General features: G+C 52.6%; 1 protein-coding gene across 3 annotated transcripts in view; it reads left to right on the top strand.

Annotated features, from left to right (window-relative positions):
• The window catches only part of LOC135517133 (U2 snRNP-associated SURP motif-containing protein-like), a 55,636-nt gene that overhangs the window by 24,127 nt on the left and 9,436 nt on the right, over window positions 1–22,073 (top strand). The window contains exons 7-18 of one of the 3 annotated variants that reach the window (XM_064941165.1): window positions 8,741–8,776; window positions 8,877–8,959; window positions 9,149–9,314; window positions 12,379–12,590; window positions 13,078–13,121; window positions 16,321–16,425; window positions 16,536–16,602; window positions 19,453–19,619; window positions 20,860–21,022; window positions 21,394–21,473; window positions 21,619–21,706; window positions 21,883–22,023. In XM_064941165.1, coding sequence (XP_064797237.1) covers window positions 8,741–8,776; window positions 8,877–8,959; window positions 9,149–9,314; window positions 12,379–12,590; window positions 13,078–13,121; window positions 16,321–16,425; window positions 16,536–16,602; window positions 19,453–19,619; window positions 20,860–21,022; window positions 21,394–21,473; window positions 21,619–21,706; window positions 21,883–22,023 — 1,352 coding nt within the window. Of the gene's footprint in view, window positions 1–8,740; window positions 8,777–8,876; window positions 8,960–9,148; window positions 9,315–12,378; window positions 12,591–13,077; window positions 13,122–16,320; window positions 16,426–16,535; window positions 16,603–19,452; window positions 19,620–20,859; window positions 21,023–21,393; window positions 21,474–21,618; window positions 21,707–21,882; window positions 22,024–22,073 lie in introns of those variants that run through there. The other 2 variants (XM_064941167.1, XM_064941168.1) reach the window with 2 other exon arrangements.

The following is a 22,073-nucleotide window of genomic DNA, read 5'->3' as shown; positions in this document are numbered from 1 at the left end:
CCCTCCTCATGCTGACTCTCGCCCCCCTCCTCATGCTGACTCTCGCCCCCCTCCTCATGCTGACTCTCGCACCCCCTCCTCATACTGACTCTCGCCCACCCTCCTCATACTGACTCTCGCCCACCCTCCTCATACTGACTCTCGTCCCCCTCCTCATACTGACTCTCGTCCCCCTCCTCCTCCTCATACTGACTCTCGCCCCCTCCTCCTCCTCATACTGACTCTCGCCCCCTCCTCCTCCTCCTCCTACTGACTCTCGTCCCCCTCCTCATGCTGGCTCTCGCCCTCCCTCCTCATGCTGACTCTCGTCCCCCTCCTCCTCCTGCTGACTCCCGTCCCCCTCCTCATACTGACTCTCGCCCCCTCCTCCTCCTCCTACTGACTCTCGTCCCCCTCCTCATACTGACTCTCGCCCCCCCTCCTTATACTGACTCTCGCCGCCCCCCCCACTCATATTGACTCTCGCCCCCTCCTCATACTGACTCTCGCCCCCTCCTCCTCCTCCTCATACTGACTCTCGCCCCCCCCTCCTCCTCCTCCTCATACTGACTCTCGCCCCCTCCTCCTCCTCCTCCTCATACTGACTCTCGCCCCCCTCCTCATACTGACTCTCGCCCCCCTCCTCATACTGACTCTCGCGCCCCCCTCCTCATACTGACTCTCGCCCCCCCTCCTCATACTGACCCGCCCCCCCTCCTCATACTGACTCTCGCCCCCCCTCCTCATACTGACTCTCGCCCCCCTCCTCATACTGACTCTCGCCCCCCTCCTCATACTGACTCTCGTCCCCCTCCTCATACTGACTCTCGTCCCCCCTCCTCATACTGACTCGCCTCCCCCTCCTCCTCCTCATACTGACCCTCCTCCCCCTCCTCCTCCCCATACTGACTCTCGTCCCCCTCCTCCTCCCCCATACTGACTCTCGTCCCCCCTCCTCCCCCATACTGACTCTCGTCCCCCCCTCCTCATGCTGACTCTCGTCCCTCCTCCTCATGCTGACTCTCGTCCCTCCTCCTCATACTGACTCTCGCCCCCCCTCCTCATACTGACTCTCGTCCCCCTCCTCCCCCATACTGACTCTCGTCCCCCCCTCCTCATGCTGACTCTCGTCCCTCCTCCTCATGCTGACTCTCGCCCCCCCTCCTCATGCTGACTCTCATCCCCCTCCTCATGCTGACTCTCGTCCCCCTCCTCATGCTGACTCTCGCCCCCTCCTCCTCATGCTGACTCTCGCCCCCTCCTCATGCTGACTCTCATCCCCCTCCTCATGCTGACTCTCGCCCCCCTCCTCATGCTGACTCTCCCCCCCCTCCTCATACTGACTCTCGCCCCCCCTCCTCATACTGACTCTCGCCCCCCTCCTCATACTGACTCTCGCCCCCCTCCTCCTCATACTGACTCTCGCCCCCCCTCCTCATACTGACTCTCGTCCCCCCTCCTCATACTGACTCTCGTCCCCCTCCTCATACTGACTCTCGTCCCCCCTCCTCATACTGACTCTCGTCCCCCTCCTCATACTGACTCTCGACCCCCCCCCTCCTCATACTGACTCTCGTCCCCCTCCTCATACTGACTCTCGCCCCCCTCCTCATACTGACTCTCGTCCCCCCTCCTCATGCTGACTCTCGCCCCCCTCCTCATACTGACTCTCGCCCACCCTCCTCATACTGACTCTCGCCCACCCTCCTCATACTGACTCTCGTCCCCCTCCTCATACTGACTCTCGTCCCCCTCCTCCTCCTCATACTGACTCTCGCCCCCCTCCTCCTCCTCATACTGACTCTCGCCCCCTCCTCCTCCTCCTCATACTGACTCTCGTCCCCCCCTCCTCATACTGACTCTCGCCCCCCTCCTCATACTGACTCTCGCCCCCCTCCTCATACTGACTCTCGCCCCCCCCTCCTCATACTGACTCTTGCCCCCCCCTCATACTGACTCTCGCCCCCCTCATACTGACTCTCGACCCCCTCCTCATACTGACTCTCGTCCCCCTCCTCATACTGACTCGCCCCCCCCCCTCCTCCTCCTCATACTGACCCTCCTCCCCCTCCTCCTCCCCATACTGACTCTCGTCCCCCTCCTCCTCCCCCATACTGACTCTCGTCCCCCTCCTCCCCCATACTGACTCTCGTCCCCCCTCCTCATGCTGACTCTCGTCCCTCCTCCTCATGCTGACTCTCGCCCCCCTCCTCATACTGACTCTCGTCCCCCTCCTCCCCCATACTGACTCTCATCCCCCTCCTCATGCTGACTCTCATCCCCCTCCTCATGCTGACTCTCGTCCCCCTCCTCATGCTGACTCTCGTCCCCCTCCTCATGCTGACTCTCGCCCCCTCTTCATGCTGACTCTCGCCCCCCTCTTCATGCTGACTCTCGCCCCCCTCTTCATACTGACTCTCGTCCTCCTCCTCCTCATACTGACTCTCGCCCCCTCCTCCTCATACTGACTCTCGCCCTCCTCCTCCTCCTCCTACTGACTCGTCCCCCCTCCTCATACTGACTCTCGTCCCCACTCCTCATAGTGACTCTCGTCCCCCCCTCCTCATACCGACTCTCGTCCCCCTCCTCATACTGACTCTCGCCCCCTCCTCCTCCTCCTCCTCATACTGACTCTCGCCCCCTCCTCCTCCTCCTCCTCCTCCTCATACTGACTCTCGCCCCCTCCTCATACTGACTCTCGCCCCCCTCCTCATACTGACTCTCGCCCCCCCTCCTCATACTGACTCTCGCCCCCCCCTCCTCATACTGACTCTCGCCCCCCCCTCCTCATACTGACTCTCGCCCCCCCTCCTCATACTGACTCTCCCCCCCCTCCTCATACTGACTCTCGCCCCCCCTCCTCATACTGACTCTCGCCCCCCTCCTCATACTGACTCTCGTCCCCCCTCCTCATACTGACTCTCGTCCCCCTCCTCATACTGACTCTCGTCCCCCTCCTCATACTGACTCTCGTCCCCCTCCTCATACTGACTCGCCTCCCCCTCCTCCTCCTCATACTGACCCTCCTCCCCCCTCCTCCTCCCCATACTGACTCTCGTCCCCCCTCCTCCTCCCCCATACTGACTCTCGTCCCCCCTCCTCCCCCATACTGACTCTCGTCCCCCCTCCTCATGCTGACTCTCGTCCCTCCTCCTCATGCTGACTCTCGCCCCCCTCCTCATACTGACTCTCGTCCCCCTCCTCCCCCATACTGACTCTCGTCCCCCCCCCTCCTCATGCTGACTCTCGTCCCTCCTCCTCATGCTGACTCTCGCCCCCCTCCTCATGCTGACTCTCATCCCCCCTCCTCATGCTGACTCTCGTCCCCCTCCTCATGCTGACTCTCGCCCCCTCTTCATGCTGACTCTCGCCCCCCTCTTCATGCTGACTCTTGCCCCCCCTCTTCATGCTGACTCTCGCCCCCTCTTCATGCTGACTCCCGTCCCCCTCCTCCTCCTCATACTGACTCTCGCCCCCCTCCTCATACTGACTCTCGCCCCCCTCCTCATACTGACTCTCGCCCCCCCTCCTCATACTGACTCTCGCCCCCCCTCCTCATACTGACTCTCGCCCCCTCCTCATACTGACTCTCGCCCCCTCCTCATACTGACTCTCGCCCCCCCTCCTCATACTGACTCTCGCCCCCCCCTCCTCATACTGACTCTCGTCCCCCTCCTCATACTGACTCTCGTCCCCCTCCTCATACTGACTCTCGTCCCCCCTCCTCATGCTGACTCTCGCCCCCCCTCCTCATGCTGACTCTCGCCCCCCCTCCTCATGCTGACTCTCGCCCCCCTCCTCATGCTGACTCTCGCCCCCCTCCTCATGCTGACTCTCGCCCCCCCTCCTCATGCTGACTCTCGCCCCCCCTCCTCATGCTGACTCTCGCCCCCCTCCTCATACTGACTCTCGCCCACCCTCCTCATACTGACTCTCGCCCACCCTCCTCATACTGACTCTCGTCCCCCTCCTCATACTGACTCTCGTCCCCCTCCTCATACTGACTCTCGTCCCCCTCCTCCTCCTCATACTGACTCTCGCCCCCTCCTCCTCCTCCTCCTCATACTGACTCTCGCCCCCTCCTCCTCCTCCTCATACTGACTCTCGCCCCCCCCCTCCTCATACTGACTCTCGCCCCCCCTCCTCATACTGACTCTCGCCCCCCCCTCCTCATACTGACTCTCGCCCCCCCTCCTCATACTGACTCTCGCCCCCCCCCCCTCATACTGACTCCCCCCCTCATACTGACTCTCGACCCCCCTCCTCATACTGACTCTCGTCCCCCTCCTCATACTGACTCGCCCCCCCCCTCCTCCTCCTCATACTGACCCTCCTCCCCCTCCTCCTCCCCATACTGACTCTCGTCCCCCTCCTCCTCCCCCATACTGACTCTCGTCCCCCTCCTCCCCCATACTGACTCTCGTCCCCCCTCCTCCCCCATACTGACTCTCGTCCCCCCTCCTCATGCTGACTCTCGTCCCTCCTCCTCATGCTGACTCTCGCCCCCCCCCCTCCTCATACTGACTCTCGTCCCCCTCCTCCCCCATACTGACTCTCATCCCCCTCCTCATGCTGACTCTCGTCCCCCTCCTCATGCTGACTCTCGTCCCCCTCCTCATGCTGACTCTCGCCCCCCTCTTCATGCTGACTCTCGCCCCCCTCTTCATGCTGACTCTCGCCCCCTCTTCATGCTGACTCTCGTCCTCCTCCTCATACTGACTCTCGCCCTCCTCCTCCTCCTCCTCCTACTGACTCGTCCCCCTCCTCATACTGACTCTCGTCCCCCCTCCTCATACTGACTCTCGTCCCCCTCCTCATACCGACTCTCGTCCCCCTCCTCATACCGACTCTCGTCCCCCTCCTCATACCGACTCTCGTCCCCCTCCTCATGCCGACTCTCGTCCCCCCACCTCATGCCGACTCTCGCCCCCCCTCTTCATGCCGACTCTCGCCCCCCTCTTCATGCTGACTCTCGCCCCCCCTCTTCATGCTGACTCTCGCCCCCCTCTTCATGCTGACTCTCGCCCCCCTCTTCATGCTGACTCTCGCCCCCTTCTTCATGCTGACTCTCGCCCCCCTCTTCATGCTGACTCTCGTCCCCCTCCTCCTCCTCCTGCTGACTCCCGTCCCCCTCCTCCTTCTCATGCTGACTCTCGCCCCCCTCCTCCTCCTCCTCCTCCTACTGACTCTCGTCCCCCCTCCTCATACTGACTCTCGTCCCCCTCCTCATACTGACTCTCGTCCCCCTCTCCTCATACTGACTCTCGTCCCCCTCTCCTCATACTGACTCTCGCCCCCCTCCTCATACTGACTCTCGCCCCCCCTCCTCATACTGACTCTCGCCCCCCTCCTCATGCTGACTCTCGCCCTCCCTCCTCATGCTGACTCTCGTCCCCCTCCTCCTCCTGCTGACTCCCGTCCCCCTCCTCATACTGACTCTCGCCCCCTCCTCCTCCTCCTCCTCCTCCTACTGACTCTCGTCCCCCCTCCTCATACTGACTCTCGCCCCCTCCTTATACTGACTCTCGCCCCCCTCCTCATACTGACTCTCGCCCCCCCTCCTCATACTGACTCTCGCCCCCTCCTCATACTGACTCTCGCCCCCCCTCCTCATACTGACTCCCGTCCCCCTCCTCCTCCTCCTCATACTGACTCTCGCCCCCTCCTCCTCCTCCTCATACTGACTCTCGCCCCCCCTCCTCATACTGACTCTCGCCCCCCTCCTCATACTGACTCTCCCCCCCCTCCTCATACTGACTCTCCCCCCTCCTCATACTGACTCTCGCCCCCCTCCTCATACTGACTCTCGACCCCCCCCCTCCTCATACTGACTCTCGCCCCCCCTCCTCATACTGACTCTCGCCCCCCCTCCTCATACTGACTCTCGCCCCCCCTCCTCATACTGACTCTCGTCCCCCTCCTCATACTGACTCTCGTCCCCCTCCTCATACTGACTCTCGTCCCCCTCCTCATGCTGACTCTCGTCCCCCTCCTCATGCTGACTCTCGTCCCCCTCCTCATGCTGACTCTCGTCCCCCCTCCTCATGCTGACTCTCGTCCCCCTCCCCATACTGACTCTCGCCCCCTCCTTCTCCCCCATACTGACTCTCGTCCCCCCTCCTCCTCCCCCATACTGACTCTCGTCCCCCTCCTCATACTGACTCTCGTCCCCCTCCTCATACTGACTCTCGTCCCCCTCCTCATACTGACTCTCGTCCCCCTCCTCATACTGACTCTCGTCCCCCTCCTCATACTGACTCTTGCCCCCCCTCCTCATACTGACTCTTGCCCCCCCTCCTCATACTGACTCTCGCCCCCTCCTCATACTGACTCTCGCCCCCTCCTCATACTGACTCTCGCCCCCCCCCTCCTCATACTGACTCTCGCCCCCTCCTCATACTGACTCTCGCCCCCCTCCTCATACTGACTCTCGCCCCCCTCCCCATACTGACTCGCCCGCCCCCCCTCCTCCTCATCATACTGACTCTCGCCCCCTCCTCCTCCCCCATACTGACTCTCGTCCCCCTCCTCATACTGACTCTCGTCCCCCCCTCCTCCTCCCCCATACTGACTCTCGCCCCCCTCCTCCTCCTCCTCATACTGACTCTCGTCCCTCTCCTCCTCCTCCTGACTCTCGTCCCCTCTCCTCCTCCTCATACTGACTCTCGTCCCCCTCCTCATACTGACTCTCGTCCCCCTCCTCATACTGACTCTCGTCCCCCTCCCTCATACTGACTCTCGTCCCCCTCCTCATACTGACTCTCGTCCCCCTCCCCATACTGACTCTCGTCCCCCTCATCATACTGACTCTCGTCCCCCTCCTCCTCATACTGACTCTCGTCCCCCCTCCTCATACTGACTCTCGTCCCCCCCTCCTCATACTGACTCTCGTCCCTCCTCCTCATACTGACTCTCTTCCCCCCCTCCTCATACTGACTCTCGCCCCCCTCCCCATACTGACTCTCGTCCCCCTCCTCATACTGACTCTTGTCCCCCCATCCTCATACTGACTCTCGTCCCCCCCCCTCCTCATACTGACTCTCGTCCCCCCTCCTCATACTGACTCTCGTCCCCCTCCTCATACTGACTCTCGTCCCCCTCCTCATACTGACTCTCGTCCCCCCTCCTCATACTGACTCTCGTCCCCCCCTCCTCATACTGACTCTCGTCCCCCTCCTCCTTCTCCTGCTGACTCTCGTCCCCCCTCCTCATGCTGACTCTCGTCCCCCCTCCTCATGCTGACTCTCGCCCCCCCTCCTCATACTGACTCTCGTCCCCCTCCTCATGCTGACTCTCGTCCCCCTCCTCATGCTGACTCTCGTCCCCCTCCTCATGCTGACTCTCGCCCCCCTCCTCATGCTGACTCTCGCCCCCCTCCTCATGCTGACTCTCGCCCCCCCTCCTCATGCTGACTCTCGCCCCCCCATGCTGACTCTCGCCCCCCTCCTCATGCTGACTCTCGCCCCCCTCCTCATGCTGACTCTCGCCCCCTCCTCATGCTGACTCTCGCCCCCCTCCTCATGCTGACTCTCGCCCCCCCCCTCCTCATGCTGACTCTCGCCCCCCTCCTCATGCTGACTCTCGCCCCCTCCTCATGCTGACTCTCGCCCCCCTCCTCATGCTGACTCTCGCCCCCCTCCTCATGCTGACTCTCGCCCCCCTCCTCATGCTGACTCTAGCCCCCCCTCCTCATGCTGACTCTGCTTCCCCCCCTCCTCATGCTGACTCTCGCCCCCCCTCCTCATGCTGACTCTCGCCCCCCCCCTCCTCATGCTGACTCGCCGCCCCCCCTCCTCATGCTGACTCTCGCCCCCCCTCCTCATGCTGACTCTCGCGCCCCCTCCTCATGCTGACTCTCGCCCCCTCCCTCATGCTGACTCTCGCCCCCCCTCCTCATGCTGACTCTCGCCCCCTCCTCATGCTGACTCTCGCCCCCTCCTCATGCTGACTCTCCCCCCCTCCTCATGCTGACTCTCGCCCCCCTCCTCATGCTGACTCTCGCCCCCCCCTCCTCATGCTGACTCTCGCCCCCCCCTCCTCATGCTGACTCTCGCCCCCTCCTCATGCTGACTCTCGCCCCCCTCCTCATGCTGACTCTCGCCCCCCCCTCCTCATGCTGACTCTCGCCCCCCCCTCCTCATGCTGACTCTCGCCCCCCCTCCTCATGCTGACTCTCGCCCCCCCTCCTCATGCTGACTCTCCCCCCCCCCCTCCTCATGCTGACTCTCGCCCCCCTCCTCATGCTGACTCTCGCCCCCCCCCTCCTCATGCTGACTCTCGTCCCCCCCTCCTCATGCTGACTCTCGCCCCCCTCCTCATGCTGACTCTCGTCCCCCCCTCCTCATGCTGACTCTCGTCCCCCTCCTCATGCTGACTCTCGTCCCCCTCCTCATGCTGACTCTCGTCCCCCCCTCCTCATGCTGACTCTCGTCCCCCTCCTCCTGCTGACTCTCGTCCCCCTCCTCATGCTGACTCTCGTCCCCCTCCTCATGCTGACTCTCGTCCCCCCCCTCCTCATGCTGACTCTCGTCCCCCCCTCCTCATGCTGACTCTCGTCCCCCTCCTCATACTGACTCTCGTCCCCCCCCTCCTCATACTGACTCTCGCCCCCCCCCCAATACTGACTCTCGTCCCCCTCCTCCTCCTACTGACTGTCCCCCCCTCCTCCACGCCCCTCGTGCCAACTGCCTCCGTCCTCCTTCCACCCCATTTCCACTTCGGCTGGGAAACAACATTTATCCTGCTTTTCTGCTTTTTTTAGTGGATGTTTCTTCAAGAAGAAACCGTCCGTCCAGTGGTAATTTGATAACTTAATACCGTGGGTTGCTTTTAATATCTACGTCTCACTAAGTTTATCTGTTATAGAAGGACTTCTCTGCTCTGCCCTCTCTCTGCAGTTCTGGATGACTCTGCACCTGGTTCCCATGACGTTGGAGACCCCTCTACGACAAACTTATATCTCGGAAACATCAACCCACAGGTAAACCTTTTTTTGTGGTTTAGAAATTGCTTCTGAATGTGTTGTATGAATGTATTATATTCCTAATTGAATATTTTAGTAACTGAATTGCTACTAATATATTGTATTACTGAGGATATTCCACTGTAAAATGACACCAATAACAAGTCCCTGCCTCCCCCTCTGTGTTCTTCTGGTTGCTAAATATAGATGAACGAGGAGATGCTGTGTCAGGAGTTTGGGCGCTATGGCCCTCTAGCCAGCGTGAAGATCATGTGGCCGCGGACGGACGAGGAGAGGGCCAGGGAGAGGAACTGTGGCTTTGTGGCCTTTATGAACCGGAGGGATGCGGAGAGAGCTCTGAAGAACCTCAACGGTATTACAGCTTTAGTTATCATCACACCACTGACCCACAATGCAATCTCACTAACATCAAATAACGCTTCTGCCTCCTGGGCTTTCCTTTTGCACTGTGGGACATGGGAGTTGTAGAGTACACCAGCAGGTATCACATGTACTGCCTCCTGGGCTTTCCTTTTGCACTGTGGGACATGGGAGTTGTAGAGTACACCAGCAGGTATCACATGTACTGCCTCCTGGGCTTTCCTTTTGCACTGTGGGACATGGGAGTTGTAGAGTACACCAGCAGGTATCACATGTACTGCCTCCTGGGCTTTCCTTTTACACTGTGGGACATGGGAGTTGTAGAGTACACCAGCAGGTATCACATGTATTCACCCCCCTTTTGACTTTTTCCATATTTTGTTGTTTTACAGCCTGAATATAAAATGGACTAAATTAAGGGTTTGTGTCACGACACTGGCCTACACACAATACCCCGTAATGTCAATGTGGAATTATGTTTCTATACAGTTTGTTGTACAGTTGTTAAAAAAATTAATAGATGAAATATCTTGAGTCAATAAGTAATCAATCCCTTTGTTAAAGGCAAACCTAAATACGTTTGGGAGTGAAAATGTACTTAACCAATCACAAAGTAAGTTGCATTGACTACCCCATCTCTGTACCCCAAACATACAATTATCTGTAAGGTCCCTCAATTGAGTATTGAATTTCAATCACTCTTCAACCACAAAGACCAGAGACATTTTCCAATGCCTTGTAAAGAAGGGCACTGATTGGTAGACGTGTAAAAATGATATATATATTAATAATGACACTGAATATCCCTTTGAGCATGGTGAAGTTATTAATTAGGGTTTGGATGATGTATCAATACATCCAAAAATACAGGTGTCCCTCCTAACTCAGTTGCCGGAGAGGAAGGAAACCGCTCAGGAATTTCACCATGTGGCCAATGGTGACATTAAAACAGTTAAGAGTTTAATGGTTATGATATGAAAACTGATAATGGATGAAAAATCTTGTCAACATTAACGCTTGTCCTGCGGGGGCAAGTAAAAACATTTGTTGGACAAGCAGATTCTAGATGTAATTTTGTCCGGTTGGACAAGCAGATTCTAGATTTCATTTTGTCCGGTTGGACAAGCAGATTCTAGATGTAATTTTGTCCGGTTGGACAAGCAGATTCTAGATTTCATTTTGTCCGGTTGGACAAGCAGATTCTAGATTTCATTTTGTCCGGTTGGACAAGCAGATTCTAGATTTCATTTTGTCCGGTTGGACAAGCAGATTCTAGATGTCATTTTGTCCGGTTGGACAAGCAGATTCTAGATGTCATTTTGTCCGGTTGGACAAGCAGATTCTAGATGTCATTTTGTCCGGTTGGACAAGCAGACTCTAGATGTCATTTTGTCCGGTTGGACAAGTAAAACAAATCATGCAAAAAATCACAATATCAAATAATTAGGCTCCGATCATAATTGGATCAAAGCGTCCTGTTGATGCAGTGTTTTGCCCACCTGTCCTCCCAATCGCTGCAGAGTGCACCACAGTATAACGATTGTAGGCCTTGCATTGACAGGCACGAGCTGTCTTTCAATCATGCAGTCGCAAGATGCGTTTTTGAGATCGAAGCGCATTTGTTGTTGATAATTGCTAGCGAGTTATTTGCCCAGTCATAGCACGTTTTTGGTCAGCAATTAAAATCCTTGAAAAGTCATGCTTTGTGCATCACCTGCGTGTGTGCCAGTGGGCCTGTAGCTAGAGGAGAGAGGGGCATTGTGCAGCAGATAAATTATTTATTTAAAATGATGATACACAACAGACTCACTAGATAACCAGCCAAACTACACAATATATTTAGAATTGTCTATCTGGCTAGTTAGCTATTAGCATGCATTAATGTCATGTCCCATGTCCTAAAATAACAGATGGCCAACACGCAGTTGATAGGGGTGCGCAGTTGACGAAACCAATGTTGCATACTCCGGTTGTAGAACCGTCTCTCAAGCGATCATAATTGGCTAGGATTCGACTCTATTCAATACTGGCCATGTAATTCTGACAAAGTAAAAAAAAAACATTCTTAGAATAGCCTAATTGACAATTAACTCCTATGCTGTCATGATCTCCCCTGAACACTGAATATTTTAACCTTACAAATAGATAAACATCTTCTTATACACTTCACCCACCTTCGCCTGCTTCATTAAATTATTTTAGAATTATTTTTAGAAGGACAATGTATTTGGTGGTAATTGCAATGTTGCAGGAGACCTGCTGAGCATGCAGGGTGGCCAACCCTCCTCCTGGAGAGTCCGGGAGACCTGCTGAGCATGCAGGGTGGCCAGCCCTCCTCCTGGAGAGTCCAGGAGACCTGCTGAGCATGCAGGGTGGCCAACCCTCCTCCTGGAGAGTCCGGGAGACCTGCTGAGCATGCAGGGTGGCCAGCCCTCCTCCTGGAGAGTCCAGGAGACCTGCTGAGCATGCAGGGTGGCCAACCCTCCTCCTGGAGAGTCAAGGAGACCTGCTGAGCATGCAGGGTGGCCAACCCTCCTCCTGGAGAGTCCAGGAGACCTGCTGAGCATGCAGGGTGGCCAACCCTCCTCCTGGAGAGTCCAGGAGACCTGCTGAGCATGCAGGGTTTTACTCCACCCCTGCTCGAACATACCACATTGTAAAAAAAATATATATATAATTCAGCTGCTCAACAGGACCTTGATAAGCTGACTCTGTGTTTTGAGCAGGGTTTGATCAAAAGCCTGCACCCCCAGTAGCTCTCCAGATGGAGGGTTAACGGATCAGATTTATCAGTGCAGTGTTTTTACATTGGGGGGGGGGTTTAAGTGTCTTGCTCAAGGCTAGAATGGAAGGACATATGATGCATGGGATCAGCAGCCTTCCATTGTCGATACCAGTGATAATAATGGATATTATGTGGTTCCTTGTATCATACAACATGACATTGACATATTGGAAACAGCAGCTGATACGGTAGAATTGCTCTTAAGATCAGATGTGGTGGAAAGGTTACTCGTGTTTTAATTTTTAAGAGAATATTTTTGTGTTGCATCCAGGGAAGATGATCATGAACTTTGAGATGAAGCTGGGCTGGGGTAAAGGTGTACCCATCCCACCTCACCCCATCTACATCCCCCCGTCCATGGTGGAGAACACCCTCCCTCCGCCCCCCTCCGGCCTGCCCTTCAACGCACAGACCCGCGAGAGGCTGAAGAACCCCAACGCCGTCATGCTCCCTCCGCCCAAGAACAAGGAGGAATTCGACAAGGTAATTCGCCGTGTCTGGGATGTTGCTGTATTAGGCCTGTTGTACCAGTGTTTTAGAAGTGTTTTGGTAGACCTAGGCCTACTTAGGCCATTGGCCAGCCAGTGACGGTTTTTGGGAGCATATCGTCTACTAGTCATAGGTTTGTTCCATTTTTAAAATGTCTACTTTTAATTGAGGTGAGATTTTGAACTTCTGTTTTCCTAGCTGGGTTAGAAGCAAAGTCATTTAAGATGACAGTACAGGAACAATGGCTGTATAGAGAGGTGTGTGTGTTAGTCTAAATAAAAACGCAGTGGTAAGTTGTGTGAGAATTTTAAGAACTGTGTACATTTGACCTTTTAGTAAAAATTGACAGCAGTAAAAAAGGAAAGTTGTTTTTCATATGATGCAGTCTATAATGCATTTTATATTTATATCTTTCACCTGTTGCCTTTTTAATAATACTCACATATTCTATGTTTATTATCTGATGTGACTTCATATACAGACTCTGTCCCAAGCCATAGTCAAAGTGGTTATCCCAACAGAAAGGTACATGTTTTTACTTTTTTAAATTGGTGTAAAAACGTATAAAAACAACCCGTAATGAATAAACCCACATTTTTAAAGTTTGATCAATTAGATCTCTGCATGCTACGGGGGTTGTTCAGTATGGGTGAGCAATGGTTGAGGCACGCACAAGTAGGCTTATGACCCCATCAGGTTTAATGCTAGCAGACGTAGCCTTATAGTCCCATCAGGTTTAATGCTAGCAGACGTAGCCAAAGAGCCCCATCAGGTTTAATGCTAGCAGACGTAGCCTTATAGTCCCATCAGGTTTAATGCTAGCAGACGTAGCCAAAGAGCCCCATCAGGTTTAATGCTAGCAGACGTAGCCTTATAGTCCCATCAGGTTTAATGCTAGCAGACGTAGCCAAAGAGCCCCATCAGGTTTAATGCTAGCAGACGTAGCCAAAGAGCCCCATCAGGTTTAATGCTAGCAGACGTAACCTTATAATCCCATCGGGTTTAATGCTAGCAGACGTAGCCAAAGAGCCCCATCAGGTTTAATGCTAGCAGACGTAGCCAAAGAGCCCCATCAGGTTTAATGCTAGCAGAGGTAGCCAAAGAGCCCCATCAGGTTTAATGCTAGCAGACGTAGCCAAAGAGCCCCATCAGGTTTAATGCTAGCAGACGTAGCCTTATAGTCCCATCAGGTTTAATGCTAGCAGACGTAGCCAAAGAGCCCCATCAGGTTTAATGCTAGCAGACGTAGCCTTATAGTCCCATCGGGTTTAATGCTAGCAGACGTAGCCAAAGAGCCCCATCAGGTTTAATGCTAGCAGACGTAGCCAAAGAGCCCCATCAGGTTTAATGCTAGCTGACGTAGCCTTATAGTCCCATCAGGTTTAATGCTAGCAGACGTAGCCAAAGAGCCCCATCAGGTTTAATGCTAGCTGACGTAGCCTTATAGTCCCATCAGGTTTAATGCTAGCAGACGTAGCCTTATAGTCCAATCAGGTTTAATGCTAGCAGACGTAGCCTTATAGTCCCATCGGGTTTAATGCTAGCAGACGTAGCCAAAGAGCCCCATCAGGTTTAATGCTAGCAGACGTAGCCTTATAGTCCCATCAGGTTTAATGCTAGCAGACGTAGTCAAAGAGCCCCATCAGGTTTAATGCTAGCAGACGTAGCCAAAGAGCCCCATCAGGTTTAATGCTAGCAGACGTAGTCAAAGAGCCCCATCAGGTTTAATGCTAGCAGACTTAGCCAAAGAGCCCCATCAGGTTTAATGCTAGCAGACGTAGCCTTATAGTCCCATCAGGTTTAATGCTAGCAGACGTAGCCTTATAGTCCCATCAGGTTTAATGCTAGCAGACGTAGCCAAAGAGCCCCATCAGGTTTAATGCTAGCAGACGTAGCCTTATAGTCCCATCAGGTTTAATGCTAGCAGACGTAGCCTTATAGTCCCATCAGGTTTAATGCTAGCAGACGTAGCCAAAGAGCCCCATCAGGTTTAATGCTAGCAGACGTAGCCTTATAGTCCCATCAGGTTTAATGCTAGCAGACGTAGCCAAAGAGCCCCATCAGGTTTAATGCTAGCAGACGTAGCCAAAGAGCCCCATCAGGTTTAATGCTAGCAGACGTAGCCAAAGAGCCCCATCAGGTTTAATACTAGCAGACTGCAAGATGCTCATTCCTACAGCAGACCATTGGCTTCCTGCCACCAGTGTCCATATGCTGTTCTCTTCACACATTTATCCACTCTCCCTGCAAACATCAATACAGTCCGTGAACCACCCACCATGCCATTACTTGTTTGATGGTATAGAGGGCATCAAAAGCATTTTCACTACACTATATCACCACTCGCATGCATAGGCTAATAATATCCATGTTATGACGCTAGCTACATATTACACTCTCACATGACGTACATACCATACCATTCTGGTAGTAGTTGGGTTCTTTAGTGACCGGTCCTGCCCTCTAACTATTGCTCACTCCCACCGACACGCCCCCTTGGCCTCTGTCATCCAATCACGGGCTCAGCAACACCTGGTCCCTGGCCCCAGCTCAGACATCCAATCCAAACCTCCCATTAGTCTCAGTGACCTTTGACATTGGCCTTGGTGAGCAGAACAAGTTGAACTGTCTGCGGCAGCGAGGGACCTGAAAGCATCATGGGATGGATTGGGAAAGTATACAGAATTTTACCCACCATGCATTGGTAGGATCAGCTCCAATACTATCTCATCAATGTGATTTGTGTTGTCTACAAATAAATTAAAGACATCCTGTGTTTTTTTTTTTTTTTTTTTGGCCACTAATTTGTCCAACATGCACCAATATTAGATCACTCTTGAGGCCTTAATTCCCCCATTTACACACTGGTATTTATTCATACGTCATTATAACTAGTGATTCATAGTGACCAATAGAGGGTCTTTTTGTTAGGGAGCCTATTTAGGCCAACAATCCTGTACTGCTTTGGTTCTTCCAGCCAGTCAGGAGTTCAGGGTGGATTTGACAGGCACTGTATTGGCTGATACGTCACTCAATAAAGAGTCACTCAAACCTCTCTATCACACTTGTATTATTATCCAGCCTCACTGTCCTCCCTTCCTTTTAGTCTTTACTGTGGGGAGATGGAAGTGAGCATTGCCTGTTATATTGATTCATAAAGGCCCATGCATGCTTACGTAATTAGTAGAAGTAATAACTAGTGTTTTTTTTGTTTTTAGACTGTTAATGGCTCTTAAAATTGATTTGAAGGTGTTTTTATAATATCAGAAATGCTAGAAGGTCAAACATCTAGGAAGATGTTTCTTTCATCATTCTTACACATTAGATTAGTTATCGTAGTCAAACAATACAATGTAAGAAATAGTTAAAGTTTAATCGTCTAGTACAGCGTTTCCCAAACTCAGTCCTGGAGACCCCCAAGGTGTGCACGTTTTGGTTTTTGTCCTCGCACTACACAGCTGATTCAAGTAATGAACTCAAAGCTTTGATTATTTGAATCAGCTGGAGGGAGAAAAAAAAACACACAAAAAACGTGCACCCCTTTGGTGGGGGGGGGGTCTCCAGAACCGAGTCTGTGAAACCCTGGTCTAGTACACCTGGATGTGTTGTGATAGTGTGTAGCCCAGAGGCTGTTTCTAGGTCTCACAAGCAGACACACAGGCCTCAGGAGAAGAAGGGTTGCCTGCCCTGAATCTGTTTTGTTTTAACTGTGTTCTTCTTCTAGGAATTTGCTCTCTCTCATCCACCGAATGATCGAGTTTGTGGTGCGCGAGGGCCCCATGTTCGAAGCCATGATCATGAATCGAGAGCTCAGCAATCCCATGTACCGGTATGTTTGCACGTCTCCTATGATCACCGGTTTGATTATGTCATGTACCGTAGTGTATTTTGTTCGTCAACAAGTTGACTGTTAGTCATTGTGTTGCCTCTGTTGGGCAGGTTTCTGTTTGAGAACCAGAGCCCAGCACATGTCTACTACCGCTGGAAACTCTACTCCATACTACAGGTCAGTATGGACCAGCCACCTTCTCCTGCATCACATCCTCCCCGTTTACCTTCTCCTGCATCACATCCTCCCCTTTTACCTTCCCCTGCATCACATCCTCCCCGTTTACCTTCTCCTGCATCACATCCTCCCCTTTTACCTTCCCCTGCATCACATCCTCCCCTTTTACCTTCCCCTGCATCACATCCTCCCCGTTTACCTTCCCCTGCATCACATCCTCCCCGTTTACCTTCTCCTGCATCACATCCTCCCCTTTTACCTTCTCCTGCATCACATCCTCCCCTTTTACCTTCTCCTGCATCACATCCTCCCCTTTTCCCCTGCATCACATCCTCCCCTTTTCTCCTGCATCACATCCTCCCCTTTTACCTTCCCCTGCATCACATCCTCCCCGTTTACCTTCTCCTGCATCACATCCTCCCCTTTTACCTTCTCCTGCATCACATCCTCCCCGTTTACCTTCTCCTGCATCACATCCTCCCCGTTTACCTTCTCCTGCATCACATCCTCCCCGTTTACCTTCTCCTGCATCACATCCTCCCCGTTTACCTTCTCCTGCATCACATCCTCCCCGTTTACCTTCTCCTGCATCACACCCTCCCCGTTTACCTTCTCCTGCCTCACATCCTCCCCTTTTACCTTCCCCTGCATCACATCCTCCCCTTTTACCTTCTCCTGCCTCACATCCTCCCCTTTTACCTTCTCCTGCATCACATCCTCCCCGTTTACCTTCCCCTGCATCACATCCTCCCCGTTTACCTTCTCCTGCATCACATCCTCCCCGTTTACCTTCTCCTGCATCACATCCTCCCCGTTTACCTTCCCCTGCATCACATCCTCCCCGTTTACCTTCTCCTGCATCACATCCTGCATCCCTTTTACCTTCTCCTGCATCACATCCTCCCCGTTTACCTTCTCCTGCATCACATCCTCCCCGTTTACCTTCTCCTGCATCACATCCTCCCCGTTTACCTTCTCCTGCATCACATCCTCCCCGTTTACCTTCTCCTGCCTCACATCCTCCCCTTTTACCTTCTCCTGCATCACATCCTCCCCGTTTACCTTCCCCTGCATCACATCCTCCCCGTTTACCTTCCCCTGCATCACATCCTCCCCGTTTACCTTCTCCTGCATCACATCCTCCCGTTTACCTTCCCCACATCCATCCCCGTTTACCTTCTCCTGCATCACATCCTCCCCTTTTACCTTCTCCTGCATCACATCCTCCCCGTTTACCTTCTCCTGCATCACATCCTCCCCGTTTACCTTCTCCTGCATCACATCCTCCCCGTTTACCTTCCCCTGCATCACATCCTCCCCGTTTACCTTCTCCTGCATCACATCCTCCCCTTTTACCTTCTCCTGCATCACATCCTCCCCGTTTACCTTCTCCTGCATCACATCCTCCCCGTTTACCTTCTCCTGCATCACATCCTCCCCGTTTACCTTCTCCTGCATCACATCCTCCCCGTTTACCTTCTCCTGCATCACATCCTCCCCGTTTACCTTCTCCTGCCTCACATCCTCCCCTTTTACCTTCTCCTGCCTCACATCCTCCCCTTCTAACTTCCCCTGCATCACATCCTCCCCTTTTCTCCTGCATCACATCCTCCCAGTTTCACATCCTCCCAGAACGACAGATTTTTTACCTTGCCACCTTTAAATGATTGGTTAGGTCAAACATGTTTGTCCTCTCGTGACTGGTTAGGTCAAACATGTTTGTCCTCTCATGACTGGTTAGGTCAAACATGTTTGTCCTCATGACTGGTTAGGTCAAACATGTTTGTCCTCATGACTGGTTAGGTCAAACATGTTTGTCCTCATGATTGGTTAGGTCAAACATGTTTGTCCTCATGACTGGTTAGGTCAAACATGTTTGTCCTCATGATTGGTTAGGTCAAACATGTTTGTCCTCATGATTGGTTAGGTCAAACATGTTTGTCCTCATGACTGGTTAGGTCAAACATGTTTGTCCTCATGATTGGTTAGGTCAAACATGTCTGTCCCCTCATGACTGGTTAGGTCAAACATGTTTGTCCTCATGACTGGTTAGGTCAAACATGTTTGTCCTCATGATTGGTTAGGTCAAACATGTCTGTCCCCTCATGACTGGTTAGGTCAAACATGTCTGTCCCCTCATGACTGGTTAGGTCAAACATGTCTGTCCCCTCATGACTGGTTAGGTCAAACATGTCTGTCCCCTCATGACTGGTTAGGTCAAACATGTCTGTCCCCTCATGACTGGTTAGGTCAAACATGTATGTCCCCTCGTGACTGGTTAGGTCAAACATGTCTGTCCCCTCGTGACTGATTAGGTCAAACATGTCTGTCCCCTCATGACTGGTTAGGTCAAACATGCCTGTCCTCTCGTGACTGGTTAGGTCAAACATGCCTGTCCTCTCGTGATTGGTTAGGTCAAACATGCCTGTCCTCTCGTGATTGGTTAGGTCAAACATGCCTGTCCTCTCGTGATTGGTTAGGTCAAACATGCCTGTCCTCTCGTGATTGGTTAGGTCAAACATGCCTGTCCTCTCGTGATTGGTTAGGTCAAACATGCCTGTCCTCTCGTGATTGGTTAGGTCAAACATGCCTGTCCTCTCGTGATTGGTTAGGTCAAACATGCCTGTCCTCTCGTGATTGGTTAGGTCAAACATGCCTGTCCTCTCGTGATTGGTTAGGTCAAACATGTCTGTCCTCTCGTGATTGGTTAGGTCAAACATGCCTGTCCTCTTAATATTGTCACATTGAAAAGGAGGAAGAAGAGGCATTGTTCAACTTGCTACTGTTTGATACCCTGAACAATGTCCTTGTTGTCTAATCTAATATGAATGATGTCCTAACCCCCCACAGGGAGAAGCGCCAACAAAATGGCGGACCGACGAATTCCGCATGTTCAAGAACGGCTCGTTGTGGCGCCCTCCTCCACTCAACCCCTACCTACACGGCAACTTTGAAGAGGGGGAGGAGCCAGAGGAGGAAGAGGAGGAGCCTGGGAAGAAAGGATGCTTAAAAGAGGAGTATGTTCCGTGTTTGTAATGTCATTAACATATTGGTATTCTCTGAAGAACAAATGCACAAAGAATCTGGTGAAGCAACGAGTCAACCTGGGCCTTCGTTAGTCCACACAGAAAGACCTGGAGAAACTCCCGGCACATAGGCATTGGCTTAATCAGCTTATTCTACCAACCAATCATCTCCCACATCACCCTCCCCGTACGCAAGCACACCACAAGCATAGAGCCATGCCTTGCAGTCATGTGATTCGCAAAAATGTTATTATAACAAATTATTTACTCAGTAGGTCAGTCCCATATAATTCAATGTTCACTAAGGCTAACTTTCAATTTCTTGATGTACCAGGCTTAAATGTGCTGTGCACAATAGCATGTGGACGAAGTTACTCGCACCTTGACACTAAAGACCCTGAGATAGACTATTGTCCTGTCCAGGGGGTGAACTGGTACATCACGCTGCCTCACACTACAGAAACAGGAGATAGACTAGTGTCCTGTCCAGGGGGTGAACTGGTACATCACGCTGCCTCACACAACAGAAACAGGAGATAGACTAGTGTCCTGTCCAGGGGGTGAACTGGTACATCACGCTGCCTCACACTACAGAAACAGGAGATAGACTAGTGTCCTGTCCAGGGGATGTACTGGTACATCAGGCTGCCCCACACTACAGAAACAGGAGATAGACTAGTGTCCTGTCCAGGGGATGTACTGGTACATCAGGCTGCCCCACACTACAGAAACAGGAGATAGACTAGTGTCCTGTCCAGTGGGTGAACTGGTACATCACGCTGCCCCACGCTATAGAAACAGGAGATAGACTAGTGTCCTGTCCAGGGGATGTACTGGTACATCACGCTGCCCCACGCTATAGAAACAGGAGATAGACTAGTGTCCTGTCCAGGGGATGTACTGGTACATCACGCTGCCCCACGCTATAGAAACAGGAGATAGACTAGTGTCCTGTCCAGGGGATGTACTGGTACATCACGCTGCCCCACGCTATAGAAACAGGAGATAGACTAGTGTCCTGTCCAGGGGATGTACTGGTACATCACGCTGCCCCACGCTATAGAAACAGGAGATAGACTAGTGACCTGTCCAGGGGATGTACTGGTACATCACGCTGCCTCACACTACAGAAACAGGAGATAGACTCCTCTATGCGTCATTCGGGGTCGGACAAGGCTACTAACTTTAAACATTAAAAATGATGTTGAACTACTTATTCCCCCCCCCCCAGAGAGCGTGATCAGCTAGAAGAGCTGTTGAGAGGTCTGACTCCTAGGAAGGGTGACATAGCAGAGGCCATGTTGTTCTGTCTGAGTCATGCCGAGGCTGCAGAGGAGATCGTAGAGTGTGTCACAGAGTCTCTCTCCATCCTCAAGACACCACTCCCCAAGAAGGTAAACAGGATGAAATCTGTTAGGTGACATACTATGTTAAATAGACATCGTTTTCTATTGCATGTATATAGCATTGTTTTGTATGCTTACCCCGCCAAAATGAATTTCCATGTGAATGGGTGACTAAAGATACTTGATCGTGTCGTAGGCACAACTTTGTTTTTTTTTGCGTTCACCCATGTTTGTTTCTCAGTAACTTCCTTTTTTGCCTTGTGGTGTTTGGTTTTCTGACAGAGCCTCGAGTGGCTTGTGTGAAACGTGCCGTAAAATGAGTCCTATTTATATCGTAGTTATTTCATTTAAATCAGGGAGGACTTGCCAGTTTGTCTGAAATATTATTATTATTTTTAAATTATTCCTTGTTTTTCCAGATTGCACGTTTATATCTTGTGTCTGATGTGCTGTACAACTCGTCTGCTAAAGTAGCCAACGCGTCGTACTACAGAAAATAGTAAGTCGTTGAGTTTGGGTTCAGTGGTTGTGATGTTTGGTTGTGACTGTGGGTGTGGGTGTGGTTTGGTTTGCATAACTTTTGCAGTGTATATCTTTGGTGTTTTCCAACACAAGTTAATATGTTAAACGTGTCCCTCACACAGCTTTGAGGCCAAGCTCTGCCAGGTCTTCTCGGACCTCAATGCAACATACAAGTCGACACAGGGTCACCTCCAATCAGAGAACTTCAAGGTATATTCAATTGTATTCATTTTCCTCTCAGTTTTAATCATGTTACCTACACCTATATTTCAGAACTACAGGGGGCTAAGGGTGTAGGACCTGGGTTTTAGGGGCTATAGGGTTTGCTTCTGGACAGGGTCTTACCCTTTCGAATTTCTAAAGTGGTATTTTCTCTTGTCCCTCAGCAACGAGTGATGTCGTGTTTCCGTGCGTGGGAGGACTGGGCCGTGTACCCAGATCCCTTCCTCATCAAGCTGCAGAACGTCTTCCTGGGTCTAGTCAACCTGTCAGCTGAGGAGGTGGCTTCCACTCCCATCACAGTAGAGGTCAGCTAGCCTACTTCCCCGTCTTGTCCTCTTTTCTCATGGTTCTGCTA

Source organism: Oncorhynchus masou, chromosome 28, assembly GCF_036934945.1.
Source record: "Oncorhynchus masou masou isolate Uvic2021 chromosome 28, UVic_Omas_1.1, whole genome shotgun sequence".
NCBI classification, from domain to species: domain Eukaryota; kingdom Metazoa; phylum Chordata; class Actinopteri; order Salmoniformes; family Salmonidae; genus Oncorhynchus; species Oncorhynchus masou.
The sequence above is the reverse complement of the archived record's forward strand: the minus strand, read 5'-3'. Positions and strand labels throughout refer to the sequence as shown.